Below are 18,118 nucleotides of genomic sequence, written 5' to 3' on the forward strand. Positions count from 1 at the left end.
AAGATTACACTGCAACTGTTCAAACACGTATGAAAGCACATGCAGGTCATCCTGCCTCTCACAACATGCAGAGAGGAGCAGTGGGAAATTATTAGAGAAGTAAGACAACAGGAGGACAAAGCTCAAGCTGTGACCTTAAACCCAAACACATTACTGAACTTTTAACACCAACCCATCAAATCTGAGCACACATAAACCTGCCACGCGAGCCTCGCCCCAGCAAAACAAATCCATGCCACAAGGAAGTGGTTTTTTTTAGAGGTTTATTGTATCAATTCAGAGGGAGATTTTTGTTTTGGAGGGTATTTTCTGATACATTTGTTGATGGATGGCTTTAGGCTTTAAGATTGAGCTGAGAGACTATGAGAGGATGTTGCATGTGACTGGACCACTCAACATTCTGCTAGTTTAGATATATCCGCAAGGCAGGAAGCTGGACAAAAAGCCTGTGACAATTAGAGGAGTTTCAGTAAATGAGGATAAAATCAGCATTAGCGCATGTAGAAACACACACACACACACACACACACACACACACACACACACACACACACACACACACACACACACACACACACATCTCCAAATCCCCACTGGATATACAATCATTCCCACATTCAGACCCCATCTCCAACAACAGCTGCCACCGCACCCCAGCAAAGGAAATGCCAAAGTCCTCTGAAGTGGAGCACAACAACAACACTGCATTTCACATCCACAGTGAAGCATTGAGAGTCTGGAAGGGCAGGAGAGCCTCTAATAGCAGGAAGTTGTAAGAATAATAGCGGCATGGGGATGTCATGCCCCCTGTTCCACTGGCATGCAAGCTTTGGCCCAAACAGCAGATTCTGTGTGCTGCATGCTTATACAACTAATGCAACATGTTGAACACAACTTGCATTAAGGGTTTACCGGCTTTTGGTTCTTTTGAGAGAACATTTACAAACAAAAATTGGGGCTAAACAGTTGTAAAGAGTCATGCAGAAATTATGACAGTATTTGTATTACTTACACTATGGAAATTTCAATCTGTTTTTTAACACTAGAGTCATCCTTTATTTTAAAGTGGTTTGCTCCTGAAAGTGTTATGTAAACTATTTCAAAAAAGTGCTTTCTATTTGCAGGACAGGTTTATTTATCATTTAACTGACTCAAACAGTAAAACAACTCCACAAGGAAAAGGACTACAAAGACGGAAATGGAAACTATTTCCCTTAAAAGGAGGAGGAGGAGGGGGGGGGTTATTGGGTGACTGTGTCAATCCAATACTCACCAGGGTGTTATCATGAGCCATTTGAGAGTTTCCAGACCAAATCTTCGGAAAAATGATCTAAAATCAAATATCATGAGGTCAAATCCATCCTGAGTCTTATCCATCCAATGAGTTTCATTTGCTACATCTGTCCTGGATTATCTAAGAATGGCTGCTAAGTAAATTACAGAGCTCAGGAACATTCCCATAATCCAAGATCTTAAACCCCCATGCCACTGACCCACAGTCAATTACCAGTGCATGGGTGTGTATGTGATTGCATGTCTGGAGGGAGTTAGTCTAAAGTTCACAGCTTGTGTGTGTGTGTGTGTGTGTGTGTGTGTGTGTGTGTGTGTGTGTGTGTGTGCACGTGCGTGCGTGTGTGCATGTGTGAGCTTGTGCATGGCAGTGTCTGTACATGATTGTGTGGACAGTTTGTGTTTGTCACTCTTGGGCAGCCATTGAACAGACCCCCAACCATTCTTAAACACCAAAATAGCCTCTCTTTTTTATATGCAACCTGCTTCAGACCCAGTTCCCATGAAATTGGCCCTTCTTTGGCTCATTCAGAGATGGACTGCACTGTAAATGGCTTCTCTGGAGTCTGCCAAAGGCCAGTGGGGGCTGATTCAAAGACAAAAAGAGACAAAGAGAGACTGACAGATCCAACGCTGCCGCATTGCCCCCTATAAACCACATTAACATTTCCTATTTTTTTATTATTATCAAACAATGACTAAGCTTTACAATTATTTTTAAAACAATAACATTAATTTGAAAGGAAATGTATATTCCATTGGATTATTCTATATACTGTGACCCCTTATCTATCATTAATGTGCTGGTAGTTCTATGTCAATGATGGTGATGAATGAGGTGCAATAACTCCATGGCTTTAACAAAGTGGATGTTTCACACAGTGTGCGGATATTACAAGTTGCTTTATAGAAGAGTGAGCAAGTGAAAATCCGGATGGTGACGACGCACGAGACTGCAGTGATCTGATCTGTACACGCAGCAGAGCGGTTTCCTCAAAGTGACCGAGCAAGTGAAGTCATTACGCTTTCCACTCTCTCAACGGGAGGTGGGGCTTTATAGCGCAGACGTATTCTACCCTGCTGCACAAAGAGCAGTGTGCAGTCGCAGTCTCTTTCACGCTGTGAGTGCGCAGCGCCTGCACAGATCGCTCCCATTTGGAACTGAAGTCCACATTGCATGAACTTGCTGCGTCGCTTTGCTGCTGTGTCCTCGACCCTCAGTATTCCGCTGTGGCTGTTTTGCAACAAATACTGCGACCCCGAAAACCGTCGGGAAAAGTGAGGCGAGAAGCAGCGGGAGTGGTCTGGAAACTTTTGCCATCATGAGCTCGCAGACGGTCAACCTTGATACCTACAGCCTGTCGTTGCTCACGGCCAAAGAGGACATCCTCAACCCCCGCTCCTCCACCAATTGGTAACAACACATATAAAGTTCTTGCATCTGCCTGCCATACCATAATCCTATTCGTGATGTATAGATGCCTATGTTATAATTCTGCGACGTTATGATGCGCATTCACGAAGACTTGTGTGTGTATGTGTGTAGCTTTACTAAAACTTTCATGTTCTCCTCTTGTTTTACTCTGTGGGCCGTTGCATAAGCAGAGGCTTTCTTTCAATGAATCCAATGCGGGATACTGAGGTGGCCCGCACAGGGACAGCCCGCGAGCTGGACTATCTTTACAAGTAGACTACAGGAGTGGCAAATGCATGCAAATCGGTTTAGTGACACAGACATGTATGGACTGTTCCTGTCCACTCGGAGACCTGATGTGAGGTGTGGATTACCGTCCCTTACGCACGCCAGACGGCTGGTGAGGCTCAAAGTGCAGCCCGCTGCCCTCACCGGGCCCTGCGCTCTGTGCCTTCGCTATTCTTCCCCAGGAGCTGCGAGGCTTCATTCTTCGTGCCGAGTATCATGTTTCTGATGAAGTGCCGAACTCTGGCAGGGGTTGTCTTTCAGGGAGAGGCGCTTTAATTTGGCATACAGTTTAGTACGCATGCATGAATAACTGAATAACATCCACACGATTAATAAAACAAATATGGAACTATTTATGAACAAAATATTAGGCTAACCAGCAATTAAGTACAAGCAAAGGCATAGAAGTGTTTCACCAGAAAAGCTATCTCACAATTTTCAAATGTCAAGGTACATTTTGACTTTATGATTCCTAAACACATGAAACGTGTAAATAATGAATTAATTGTGCTCTGGTGTATGTGGAAAAATGTCATGCTGTACCTGACACTTGGTTAACTTCTTTTGTTACAGGGTTTGGCTAGCATGTAACTATGAGGAACAATCAATCTTATCCAAACAATACCATTCTCCTTGTCTCATACTCACACACTGTGTGTGTGTGTGTGTGTGTGTGTGTGTGTGTGTAGGTGTGTGTGTGTGTGTGTGTGCGTGTGTGCGTGTGTGTGTGAGTATGAGACAAGGAGAAAATTAGATATGACCCTGCTCTTTCTACATTACCAATCACTTTGTTTAAGTTATAGTTTACAGAAGTAGTTTACGGCTCAAGCCCACACACACACACACACACACACACACACACACACACACACACACACACACACACACACACACACACACACACACACATGTTCTAATGTGGAAGTAGAGAACATTTTCTGTCCATCGCATTTTTCCTACCTTCTTCCTGGCTTTTCATGATGCCATACAGACTTGAGGAAATGGCATTCAGAACACTATGAGTAGATGTTGAGAAGCTACATTTTGACATCTTCATGGAGTGGAAATAAGTTCCCCATCCAGGCAGAACATGCTTAGTTTCCATTCTTTCTTGCATTTGGAAAATCTCTAAAACTTTCCATGTTCAGTATCACCACGAAGGTTTTGTCCCACAGCGACACCTCACAGTGATTACTTCACTGCTCCAGCAGTTTCTCGTTGGAGAGCATTTACCTAAAGTCCCAGTGAACAACAGATCTTCTCAGCCAACCCACTGCCTGTCAAACAATGCATTGATCGTCGTTGAGAAGTTTGCACTGAGACGGGTAGGAGACTTGTTTTGTTGAACGCTCCTGCCCCCACTATGTGGCCTTGAGGTCCCTGTGTGTATTATCTAATGACCTTGTGTCCTGAATGGGAAACAGCCCTTTAGTGGGCTGGACTCTGATGAAAAGAGGAACAATTTCAATGCATCCTTCATTCAGACCTCTCTGCTCAACATACAGCCTCAAAGGTCTCTCAGCAGTCTCCCAGAACAGGACTACAAAATGTCCCACTTGTAGGCTAAAATGTACTGTCTGCATGTGTTTTGTGTTAGTTTGTGCCTTGAAAGACAGAAAGAAAGAAACAGTGATAATGCATGTTGCCAAGACGTGGTCTAATTCTCTGAGCAGGAAATACTCGTGATTCCTTTCTGCAGAAATCATGATTTATGTCCAGTTTATACACAAATTAATCAAAAAGGGACTTTTGGTAAGGTCAATTTGGTCATGGAGTAATGGAAATGTTTCTATGCAACTTTGTTGACAGCTTTTATATGGGTGTAATACTTCAAAAACAATATGGCTACTTCAACTCATTTGTCATTTAGAAGTGTAGCACGCTGATTGTCATTTCCGCTGGAAGTCTCTGGAACTCAGCAAACCGACTAACATTCTTGGTGTGAGAGGCCACATAGTTGTTATGGCTATTGCCATTTGTCAACACCAATACGGCGTTATTTCATCAGAATCCCAGCTGTGAACGTCAGCGTCTATGAGTTATTAGTATTTAAAACTCTGGTTTATGAGGCATACGTTCCTTAGGAGTTGGTAGCCATTGTAAGGAATGTCTAGTCTGATATTAGCAGTTGTTAGTGGAGTTAATTGAACACCACACTTCCATTCTAGGTCTGATGGCGTTACATTTCATAAAAATAAGGAGTCATGAGAAGGTTGTCAAATGTTTCCAAGCTACTTTGGTGCATAATATATTATTGTAATATTGTAAAAAGATAGCGAATGCAATTTGTTAGCCAATGTTTATAGCTAGCACTCGCTAGCTAACATTTTATTCTAAAGTCTATGTAGCTAACACTAATCTTTATGTTAATTTAATTAGAGGAACAGCTAATAGCTTGTGAACCAATAATGTTGCATTGCACTTATTCTGTTAACATTACAGCATTTCATTGTATTCGGTCTAAAATATTTTAATAGTTCGGAATAAAACTACTTTTACATTGTGATCTCAAAGATATTCTTAGTATTGTTTGTTTATTAGAGGATATTCTATATGAAGAATACAAGTTGATGAGGTCCAATGTTAGAAACAGATAACAGAATAATGTATTAGGAAGGAACACTTTGGATTTCAAACTCCTAAATGTAAAGCAGCATTCAATGAAGGTTTCCAATAAAAGGGGACTTATTGCTGTAAAGCAATACAACTTTCAGCCGTTCAACTTAATTTCAACTCTTCTTTGTTATTGAATGGGATACCACTTCCCGAACGTATGATGTTAGTGTCTCTATTGCTATCATTGATAAGCATGGAAAACGTTACATGAGCTATTTGCGTTTTATTTTGTAATAAATGATGTGTACACATTGTTCTAGCCATGCATGTTGAAGAGGTGGGATAAATCAGTTTAGAGAAATGTTTACAGCATTGTTTCAGTCTTGCAAACTGATTAGATGAGAATTCCTATTAAGTTTTAGAGCAGTTTGACCACTATTCGTCAGACCTGGGTGTGGGCTGTATCCAGACATTTGTGGGCCCCAGTGACTTTGAACACACCTTCTTACTCATAAACCTTTTTCTTGTTGTTCATGCTTAGATGCTGTGCTAAGTGTTTCACGATGTCCTCTAGCAGGGATTATGAGTGTCGCATAAAGTAAATATCTGATCGCATTGATAGCCTTTATGTGTTTGGAAATAGAAATTTACCTCTGGCGTCACTTATTTTTTAAAGGCCTCAATTTTATTTCAGTAATGTGAGTGGTTTCCAACGTGTGGTTCTTGTGTAGCTGTTACAAAATAAGCTCTTTAACACAACATATCATACCCACTGAAATCATTAGTTATCTGGCTACAGGTCATTCATTTGTATTTTTACATTTATCTTTTCTTTGTTTTTGACTGTCTGTGGGAAACTTCAATAAGCACTCTTACCCATTTTCATTTATAAAGCAACAACTTCTCCTTTCCAGGCCTCTGATATCATATAAGGACTGCTGCCTTTATTTCAGCATCGGCCTGGGGTGTTTGCGCTGCTGCTACTTGCCAGAATTTCCACAGGCTCATGCATGATTAACCTAAAGAGTCCCTGTGTCTAAAGTTACACGTTACTTGGAAGACACCTGTGGTTGTGGGGAGAGGATGATGGGGAGTTAAAACGCAGGCCTGGCATTGTGTGTAGATGCACATACATTATGTGCGTCTGCTTGTGAATAGGTGCACAGTGTGTCCTGACTTAGCAGCAAGTCAGTTATCTTTCTTGTAAAGATAAACAACCATTATCATCACACTGTTATCAAGAAGTTACTCACTGCCTGAACTTCCTTGCACTTGTTCTGCTTTTTATTCAGTTCCCTAATTATCCACAAACAGTCACCTGTCAGAAAGAGCCTGAGTCATAGAAACTTTAACTGTTGACACATAAACAGTTTTGTGATCCCAATCCAGCTTTGTCAAGGTGGTTCATACCTTTCTATGTTGAAACAAATCCTTCTGATCACCCTACTGTGAAATCCCGCAGACAAAAAACAAGCAGTCTGGTTGGTTTCCTCGGGCTGTTCAGGATACGGCTTCAAAGGCTGCACAAAGTGTTGTTATCAGGCTTATGGTAAAAGGACACGTTTGATCAATTCTTGATATAAATAGCGTAAACTTCATGGGAAGTCAAAGGGAAGCTAAACTGAACCAATGCCCAGCCCACTCTCTATCTCTCTTTGTTGCCCTGTCTTTCTCTCTTTCTTTGCTTCTTGTGCAATACTTTACAATAGATGTTTGTGAGACACAGACACTTCTTTTGGTTTCCAATGAGGCGTGCGTCCTAACACTTGTTAATACATCTTTGCTGCAAACACACCAGTTTTGGTGTGGTGTTTTCTATGGGCTTTGATACTGGGGCTTCCTTTCACACTATAGTGTTCACAGACTCTACAAGGGGCATCGGTGATGATCACAAAGGTTTCAGGATTAGGACCAATTTTACCCTCACGCCACACCACCGTTGTAAGAACTAGCTGGACGGGAACTTTGCTTGACCAGAGGGGCTTGAATTGGCTCAAGCACTAACTTGGGCTCACAAGAGTGGTGCTTGGGACATTCAAGTGCTCCTGGTGTGATATTAGGGCGGACATAATTCATGTAAGTGTCTTATTGAGACACATTTTGAAAAGCTATTGCATACTACCAACATAGTACCCATTTCAAAGATCCACAGTTTGCACCTGAAAGCAGCACCATAAAGAGTGCCCTCAGTTTACTGAGCTGCTTGTGTGAGCGTGTCTGTGGGTGGCATGTTGGAAGATTATGACAATAATGGCTATAATGGCTGTTATATGTATCTCATGAGAGAATGTCCCTCACAGTAATCACTAAACAACTGCTTACTCTGCCTTTAAACATTGGTTAGGTTCATGTGAGGTTTAAGATGAAGCTGCAGGGTAATGGTAGGTCTCCGTCTTGATGAGACTTGACTGCAGAAGGTTATACTATATATGCACGTTGTGTGTAAACTTAGCGTGCAAACTTTTGGGTGCATAACCACAAATTGACCCCTCGTTGATTGAAGTGTGACTTTTAATTGCCCCACAGAAGATGCAAAAGGTTGGTAATTAATGTTTCATGACTTGGTGGAACTGCGGTGCTGTCATTCTTCTCGGTGTCAATTTTCTTTTGGTAATACAATATCTTCAAGAGAAACACAAAAGAGCTGTTACCATGACAAAGATGCAATCTCTGAAAGGTGTGGCATATTTTGTTTTTATTACAGTCAAAGTTTTATATAAAGATCGCTGTGAACAATAACCAATCAGTATTGTATTGTATTGACCTTTCTGTCAAATCCTCCTTTTGTTCATTCAAGGGCCTCAGAGCAGTTGACCTTAATCCAGATACCCTCTGCACATTGTTTCCACTGGAAATCTGTCCTTTACATATTTGTTGAACTCACTGCCCACAGCAGTGAATTCAACAAATATGTTATTGTTTCTTTTTGTAGTTCAAGATCAAGGCTGAAACTTTGGCTGTATGTTTGTGAAACCAGAGGAATTGTTCATGCATGTGCTATGAAAAATAGAAGCTGGGCTGAGGTGAATTGCTTGTTTACTCTAACTAATGGGCCTTGAGTGTAACATACAGGGTGGTGTTTCAAAGGGTGTGTCAGATAGCTGTCTAAAAACATCTGTATTTTAGTGTGTCTTCAAACACTGGCAAGAGAATGATTATTGTGTGTGTGTGTGTGTGTGTGTGTGTTTTGTGTGTTTTCTAAGCCCAGCTGAAGCACAATCAAGTGACTTCTAAGTCAGAAATTGATATTGCAGAAATATTTTATCGTATTGACGATCACTTGTGTTTGATCTGCAGAGTTTTACAAATATATAGTTTGTGAAACCAAGCCTTTGGCGCTTAAGTACAACACAAGTCATAATCTAGCATTGCAGATACAAGAGTGACCTACCTGTCTCAATGTTGTTTCCACTCTTGAATTACAATGTGTCGAACAGGATGTAGTGAGACACAATGTTCTCTTGTGTAGCTCCCACGTGGCAGTCCAATTCCTCAACAATATACTCAGGAAAGATGGCCTTAGAATTGGGCCTAATGATTCTTGTGGGAGAGATAACAGGTGTGTTGTCTTATTTACAGAAATAAACCAAATATGTGATATTTAAAAAAAATGCTCCACTTCTCGTAAAAGTTATGATGTGTTCTTAAGTGTCTCCTCTCTTGCATCTTTAGCCCGCATTCATGTTGTGAAAGGTGTCAACAAGTGCACACTGTGTTGCTGTGTCTTGTCCTTTTGTGAGCGGGTCATGCACAACACTTGTATGATAGTCATAAATATCTTTTACAGACAATAACAATAATAATTGTCATGTTCCTTTTAATTCCAGTTTTAGGATCATCTGATGCTTGCACACACAGCCTATGCAAGTGTGCATCGACTCATGCAAAAATATAAACACAGAAACACACAAGAACAACACTGAGACACTTCAATAGTGACACACCCCTCTCTTATTCAGCTTTCCTGCCGCTGTGGGTTATCATCACCCTTTGCTTTAACAATTTCTCCCACTTCTCGATGGTTACAAATCAAAGCCGTGGTTATAATCATGGCATTCTTATAGTTAACTATGAGTGTCTTGCAAAGTCACACTGCAGGGCCTCGACTGGGAACTCCACTTTACTTTTTCTTGTCTTGTTTGTTCACTTGCTGGTGGTGGATGGGTTGTGAGTGGGTGATGAGAGTCTGGAGGCTCTGTTGTCCTGACGACCCTCGTGGGAAAACTAGGTTGTTTGTTAAGAGAGACTGAATAAAGCGGGGGTGAGAAGTGGAGAGGGATTGAAAAGGCTGGGAAAGAGGTGCAAATGAATGGGGAAGGACACTTGGTAGGTAAAAAAGAGGAATAATGCAACAAGAAAGGACAACGCGTGAGAGGAAAGAGAAATCATTTCAGTGAGTTAAGATAAGTTCAGCGAGATTTCCTTTTCAGGAGGTTGTTGAATAGCAGGATGATTGAAGCTGGGGAAGTGACAGCGTTAAGCAAAGAGGAAATGTGAGAGGACAGGTGAAGAGGAACGAGAGGAAGATCAAAGCACTCAGAGAGGCAGCAGAGAAGACAGGCCAAATGAGGTCTAAGTGGGTATGTGATACTTGAGAGAGTTTAGTTTGTTTTACGGAAGGAAATGCTTAACGATAAGATTCCAAAATGTTTTTAATGAACTCATAATAACTGTGTATAGAGACATCAGGCTATTCCTTTGTGTGTGTGTGTGTGTGTGTGTGTGTGTGTGCTTGTTTGTTTGTGTTTATAAGCAGTTTGGGACAGCATACACAGGAAATGCCAGAGTAATCCCAGCGGATCACAATTTTAAAGGTTTCATCATCATCATCATTCTCATTGCTCTCCTCACGACATCTGCTGTTATCCTCCTTTACTCCTTCCCATATCAGGTATAGGTAAGATCATTATTTTTGCAGTCCACCCTCCTGTAGTTTTCTTAACAAACCATGTACCACCCTGTAAGAGTCATACAAATTTACCCCATTCAGAACCTTGTGATGTGCCACCCAATAACAACAAGTATTGAGGGTTTCCAAGGAAACCCTCAATACTGTCTAGCTGTTTCCCATTGTTACCAACAATCCCAACCATTGTTAAATGCAACCAGTCTTAGTCTACCATGATAGTTTTTTGTCCACTTAACTCCAAATGTTGCACTCTCAAATGCTAATTCTTAAAATGATCCAATAATGTGCAGCTCAGTCTATAGGGATGTATAATATATAATTATAATTCACTGTTTGATTTACTACTACTATACATATTTAGCATTAAGTTCAAGCTAAGTTCAGTTAGAACTGAGTTGTACTTTTGAGTGTAAACACACCAGCATCCTCTCCCTGTTATCAGCACTTACATCAAGTACATAACACACAACAGGGGAAGTCTATACTATTTCCTCTTGCAGAATAGATATGTCCTAGAACTTTGAGAAAGATAGACAAGATTTCTGTGAATCTCTTTAAAAGCTAGTGAGATTGAGCTGCTTCAAGCTTCAGCCTTTCCAAAGATTAATAAATAGTGGGGCACTTCAGGTCTGGGAATAATTATTGCTTTCACATTCTGTGTCACGCTCACACACACACACACACACACACACACACACACACACACACACACACACACACACACACACACACACACACACACACACACACACACACACACACACACACACACACACAGACCTACACTGACACTCTTGCCTTTCTTGATATTGGGGATTATATTACACATATGTGTATGGTGACAAAGTAATTAGTACACGTGCAGCTGTTTTTGCACAATGACTGGCTATTGTTATTTGTGGATTAAGTGTTGTTTTAAGTGTTGTTCATGCGTTCCACCACTGGCAGTTCATCACCTGATGACAGCGTTCACTCCTTTACTGCGGTGTCATACCCCAGTCTGAGTATTACTGATGTGTCTGTGTTCGCTGTTTTTTGTTTCTGGACATTTTGAATTCCCGTCTATACAGCAGCATGTTTTTGTCTCTCTTTGTCCATCCCCCACAATTTTCCATTCGCCTCAGCACAGAGGAGGCTGTTTTCTCTCACTGGTCCTTGGCACTGATTTAATTACTTATTTGTTTAGTTTGTCATATTCTAAACTTCTCTGGCTCTGGATTTTGCTGAGAACAGACATTTTCCTCCCTCCTCTCCTCCTGTCAGCAGCATTCCATTCAGTCCCTCCCTCGGCCCCCTGCTACCTCACCCCACGGTCTTGATGTTGTATACAGTTTGTTGTTTGACTTTTTATTTGCGTTTTTATTTATTTTTGTTACATTTTCTGTTCTTTCTTATAATTTTGTTCTCCGCCGCCTCTGTCATTTCTCCCACTATTTACCGTTCCCTCCTTTCCCTCCAGGCTAAATAGCTGCAGTGGTCTGTAATAGTCTCCAGGGGACTCTGCTTTGTCCTCCACCCAGGCAAATACTATACACATCAGCCAGTGTGACTCAGTGGGTGGATCTGAGTCAGTACTCTTATGGGTCAAATAGGCTGCCAACTTATTCTTCAAACTGACTCGCATGGAATTTATTAAAAGTAGAGTCAAATGTGATTTATCAACTGTATTAGCATTACTCCATCAATGCAAAATATAAAAGCAAATAAATATTTTCGTGATGACAAAGCATGTTCAATACATGCATGTAGAGTTCACTCCTTATTCATTCAGTACAACAAAACAAGACGATAAAGGAACAGCAACTTAAACAAATTTAAACTGCTGTAAGTTTGGAGTAACATGAGGTTCACGTTACTCCAGCATGTCTCAACATCCTGTAGTTCAACTGTCAGTGTTTTCAAAAGTATTTGAAACCTTCAAAGCAAGTCGAATGTTTTGCATGAGTCCATCCTAGTGGGAGAGCGGCATGTTAAGTGTATGGTCTGTCAGTTGAAATGACAGCAGAGCAATATTACACCGTACTCCTTACTTATTTCTTAAACTGCACTGCAACTTTTATTAATTTTATTTGTATTTTTTTCTTGACTGTTTTAATGTTTTCTTCACTGTTTTTAAATCTGCTTTTAATGGTTTTATGTGAAGCACTTTGAATCACCTTGTTGCTGAAATGTGCTATACAAATAAACTTGCCCCCCACTTCATTCAGGGGGTTCCACAAACATCCCCATAACGGGTGTCCTTGGTTTCTGTCTTTGGTTACTTTATGCCTCGTGACTTTATCAGCACATCAACACTGTTGTCCACAGAGCTGTACAATACAATGTAAATTACATTTCTTCATTGAATTATTAACCATGATGCATTTCATGTGTGGCAAGTAGAATGAACATCACTTCGCTTATATAATTGGAAGATGTCCTTTTAGGAGACTTAAGTGCCGAGTTTAAATCCCCTTTTGCTCAGCTGCTCTTATTAAGGGGCCCTCATGCTAGGTCTGTGGGGATTACAGTGGTTACAGCCCACTCTCTGCTGGGCACCTGACTGAATCCTTTGCAACAAGCCGTGAGTTTAAGAACCAGGACTATCCCTTTTTGTGTTCTTTTGCCTTCTCTGTGTTCTTTGCAAATTTATCCTGAGCTGATTTTCAAGAGACTCTATCACATATCTTCTCTTTTTTGCTCCATTACAGCTGTGTCTCGGGTTTTTTCTGGCACTCTTTCTCTGAGTGGAATATTTAATATAGTACAGAGGTGTTCATATGAGCACCAACCCTCAGCAGCAGTCTACATCATTTTGACCTCCACGCTCCATCACTTAATGAGGGGCCGAGGAGAGAAACAATGATTGAGACACTGCAGTGTTAAGCACTTGAGATTGTGGGATGTGATGTTGGGCAGTCCTCATGCCTTATGCAGGGGTTTCTTAACATAACATAACATTTTTGTATTTAAATGCATGCTACCTAGCAACATCTTCTATTACATTGCAATTCAAATGTACCTGTGGCTTACCATGCTATTCAGTCGCCCTAGAACACAGGGGTGCTATATCACTCTGAACAAGTCACCAAACGTAGTGCCATTCTCCCCTTTTCTTATTCTCCAGTAACACTCTCATTCCGTCACTTCCTCTCGCTTACTCACATTTCTCAGCCTCTACCCATAAACCTCCACATGTTGGACGCAGGAATGCGTGCGCCACTGGACACTATATGAGTAATATGCAGGGGTGAGGTACTTTTTTTCAGCAGTTGAGTCTGGCTGGACGTTTTCTTGCCCATGTTTGGCAAGAGGAAATGAACGCTGTGGGGACATCACTGAGTTACCCACTCCAAGACGGCCAGAGAGGTAGACAGAGAGACTAAAAATAGCGCTAAGCCTAGGTCAGCTCTGAGCCAAGAGTGAGAAGTTGGGGAGCTAATGGGGGAGGGGAGAAAAAACAGATGATGTAAAATGAAAAGGAACAGAAGGGCGCTTGTGGAAAGGTTGATGCAGTGAAAATCTGAAAGAAGTTAGAGCATTAATAAGCATTTAAAAGGCTGCATTGTTAAAATCACAGGTCAAATGCCTTCCATGAGAGGTGGAGGGACCACTGAGGATGTGTGTGCAACATGTGGGAGAAGAAGGCAAACAGGAACAAAATGGACCTGATGGAGAGCTTGATCATGGGCAGTGAATTCTGGTGGGTGCTTCCAGCCTCGCATCCATTCTCTCATATCTTTTTCTCCATGTGCAGTTTATCATATCGCAACAGCATCCATAACCACAAATCTCTCATATCTCCCCCGCTGGCAAAGTTGGAATGAATAAATGACCCGTGAGCCCACAATATCTTCCTTTCAGAGAGACACAGAGGGTAGGACGTGTGGAGTTGAGGGAGAAAAGATGAGGATGAGATATTGCTCTGGCTTGTGAAAGAGGTATGTTGTGCGATTTCAAGTAGGAGGGGAAGAAATATGTGTTGTAGGAGACAGGGTCATAATAATAAATTTAGAGTAGTAATGATCTTGAGATGCAGAATGAGGCGACAGTGAAGGGAACATGGTTTATGAGAAATGGGTATTGGTTCAGGGACTCAAAATACATTCTCATGGGTTCGCTTAGCTTTTTCTTATTGTATAACAATGGATAAGTAAAATGAAATGTGTTCCTTGAGAGTATCAAAACAAAACTGAATGAGAGTAAAAGGGAAGAAAATTCCCCATAAGGTCTCGTTAGAAATGAAAATATAAAAGAAGTGCTTGCATTGTGTTCAAGTATTTCCTGCATATTACCACACTGTAATGGTTCATATTTTAGCCTGGTGTACTGGAATGCCTGGATAAGTGAAAACAAGGCATTCTCTAGCAAAGCTCACCATCTGGTTCTGTTATGTTCATCTTGAAATGGTAGAGCGTAGCATGTTTGGAGGTATTATAGGGGCTCCAAACCAAATAATCCCTATTGTTACTGGCTCGAGCTTACACTATATATTATGCGTGCGTGCGTGCGTGCGTGCGTGTGTGTGCATGTCTGTGTTTATGTACTGTATGTGCCTTTGTCTCTGTATATGCTGAGATGAATGGCTGTTTATTTGTATTATAACTGCACTTAGTAGCTGGCTGTGGTAATGATGCACAGATTTAATTCCTCATTGTTAATTACTTTAAAAAAAATGTATGTTTTATATTATGCCATCATTGTTTTTTCTTGTCATTGCCTCACCAGCTCCCCTTTTCATGCCCCTCACTCCCCTAAATTATGGCCTCTTTCCCTACATTTCACATGTCTCTTCCCCACCTTCCATCCCTCTCTCCCTCTCAGCGCTGAGGTCATAGCTGGCTCAGTTTAGTTGAGGGTTGGAGTACCGACATAAGAGAGTCTGTTTTTCTCATCAGTCAGTGTAGCTCACATGAAACCTACATGTGTGAAGGAATCTGCTCTGTTAGTTCGGAACGATTCTGGATACTTCTGCTACTACATTGCAGTAACTAAGCTAACCAAGTTGCAGACAAAAAAACAGAGAGACAGAGGCTTGTCTGACTTACATGTGGCATACCATATGTAAGCCACGTGAAGGTGACTGTAAAACAGTTTTGAAAGCATTGTCTTGCTCAGGGACACTTCAGCAGGTAATTCACTGGCAGGGTGAATCTTAACCTCAATCGTCTGTGTTGCGAGTGTAGAGGGAGAACCGTCCCTCTGTACTCACTATACCACACTGCTGGCATATCCAGATTCATAATCATTGGTTTACCACAGGGTTTGACATTCTACCCTGTTACAGTAAATGGCACTGGAGTAGAAGCACGATTTTAAAAACATGTAATATCTGCAACTGTGAACTATTGCGGGCTTCATTTCATGTCAGAAACTAGGATTCCCTGAACCATAGAAATAATGTAATAGCAGGGTTCATTTAAATTTCAACCAGATAGTCTTTTAATAAAACCATGAGATAAATGAACTGTTCTAAAAAAAATAAACTTTCAGAAAAAGAAGAAAAAAGGTTCAGGATGATAAAAGCTAGTGCATTTTGGATATGCTTCCTTCTTCGGGGCAAAAAAGAGGGGATTTATGATTCTTTTAAATTCTCCATTAATAATAAAGGTGTCAGGTCCGATTTATACTTTAAAAAAAAGAAGACTTTTTATAGGCTTTGACCATTTGTGTTTTTGGTTGTTTGTAATGTCAAGATTATAGTAAGTAAAGTCTCAAAGACAAAATAATCTTGCAAAATAGACCGTTGCAAATTCCATCCAAGTGAAAGCTCTGGTAGAACAAAGAGCCTCCCACAGCACAGTGTATCCTCATGTGCGAGCCTGTTCCCTGTGGGTGGAGAATTTGCTCATGCAATTAAAACTCCCTCAGAGGCACAGTGATCTTTGACCTTGACTGCTTGTGAATGGTGACCTTTAGGAATGTCTTGAGGACCGTAAATGTGGATTGGTGTCTAAGACCCTGATGTTGGTGAGACAAATATGGGAATGTAGTGTGTTGTTTCTATAAATTATGTGACTATTTGCAGAAAAAATATGTGAAAAACCCAGGTGACCCAAAGCTCACACAATGGCAGAAAGCTGCGCTTCCTTGATTTTTGACTTGTTCTTGCTTGATGATATGATAGTAATCAGTAAATACCAGTGGCGGGCCGTGGTTTTAGAACGAGGCTTTCAGTGAGTACCCGACACGCAGAGCCGCTCCACCAGTGTGATGTGAAAAAAAGAGTCTGCAGTTGAACAATGCGCGGGGCATGTAGTACGACCAACAAAGCCTCGCGATGTTGTGCATCATGACTGACCAACTTGACCAGCCCAAACCCGTCGGGTCAGCCACAATGCATGCTGTCCAAATAACCACGGAACAACTAGTCACATTTAGTAATAACAAAACTATCCAACAAAATGAAAATCCTGCACACACACACACACACACACACACACACACACACACACACACACACACACACACACACACACACACACACACACACACACACACACACACACACACACACACACAAGACAAGACATCTCCAGCAGCTGCTGCACTGTGGAGGGCAGAGGCTTAGCCCCGGTCTGACCACCAGCAGCAGCAGCAACAACACTGTGTATGATTAAATACCACTGCACATGTAAAAGATAAGTTACATGGCCAACATTTGACTCACTACATTTCCATAATCCTCTGTGTGAAAGGCGTCATCAGTACACAATAAAGTCATAATCCACCAGCAAGGTAGCTTTTTGATTCTAGGTCAAAGCTAGAAGTTTCTAGCCTTTCCTGAAACGTCCTCCATGAGAAAGGCGTGGCCAGTAAATCCATCACCAAGTCTACGTCTTCAATCATAGAGAATTTAAAAAAAAATACACAAAGCAAAACTATAAAAATGTAATTGCTTCACTAAATATGTTTCAACAACTTCCTTTTTCCTTCTTACTGAGTTCATCCAGCTAGTTTTCTGGTAGACAGATGTCATGGTGCCCCACTGACCAATTACAGCGCATGTTAATGGTCACGCAGGCCCTGTGACCAATCACACGTCAAGGCCTTCGCGAAGGCCTTGTCATGTATTTTAACCAGGCTACTCTTACATAGAGGAAGACAGGTGAAATGTAATTGGATAAAAAAATTGCTGTTAAAGAGGCCTGAAGGAGCAGAGGAACAGATGAAGGCAGCTGTGCAACGAGAGAATAAACTATTATGCAAAAAAATATTATAATGCATGGAGTGTATTTGTGAAAAACAATTTCATTATATAATAGTTATAACTTTCTGATTCTGTTTAGGCCTTTAGAAAAGGATTATCAGGCCCTGACAGCCTGCCAGTGGTAAATACATGTCCACAATAAACCAAATGAAAAAGCAGTTTCAGCCTCCTGTCCCTTCACGCAGGCAGGACCAGTTGGCAACTTACTCAGTAGGGCGCACAATATGGTTATTGTGTCCTCAGAACACTCGCACACACATAGCAACTGACTTTTGTCGCGCTTTGTTCTTTGGACAGACAGAGACTTGTTGTATCAGGAAAAAATAACAGTGATTCAGAGATGCCAATTGAGTTAGCTGGCCAATTGTGAGGATCTAAGCCAACTGCTGTTGTTTGTACAGTCGATTAATTTGGTATAAAAGGCCAATTTAATTTTTTTTAATTTTTTTTACCCCCCCTACCCTGTGTTACA

At 41.2% G+C, this 18,118-nt stretch overlaps 1 protein-coding gene across 1 annotated transcript in view; it reads left to right on the forward strand.

The window, feature by feature from the left end:
• The first annotated feature begins 2,440 nt into the window (after positions 1-2,440).
• The window catches only part of si:dkey-40c11.2 (drebrin-like protein A), a 28,888-nt gene continuing 13,210 nt past the window's right edge, over positions 2,441-18,118 (forward strand). The window contains exon 1 of the mRNA XM_068566876.1: positions 2,441-2,704. Within this exon, the coding sequence (XP_068422977.1) occupies positions 2,613-2,704 (92 nt within the window). The 5' untranslated portion in view covers positions 2,441-2,612. The remainder of the gene's footprint in view (positions 2,705-18,118) is intronic.

This window comes from Clinocottus analis, unplaced genomic scaffold (genome assembly GCF_023055335.1).
Source record: "Clinocottus analis isolate CAN_PGR_092001 unplaced genomic scaffold, fCliAna1.0.p SCAF_7, whole genome shotgun sequence".
Lineage (NCBI taxonomy): Eukaryota > Metazoa > Chordata > Actinopteri > Perciformes > Cottidae > Clinocottus > Clinocottus analis.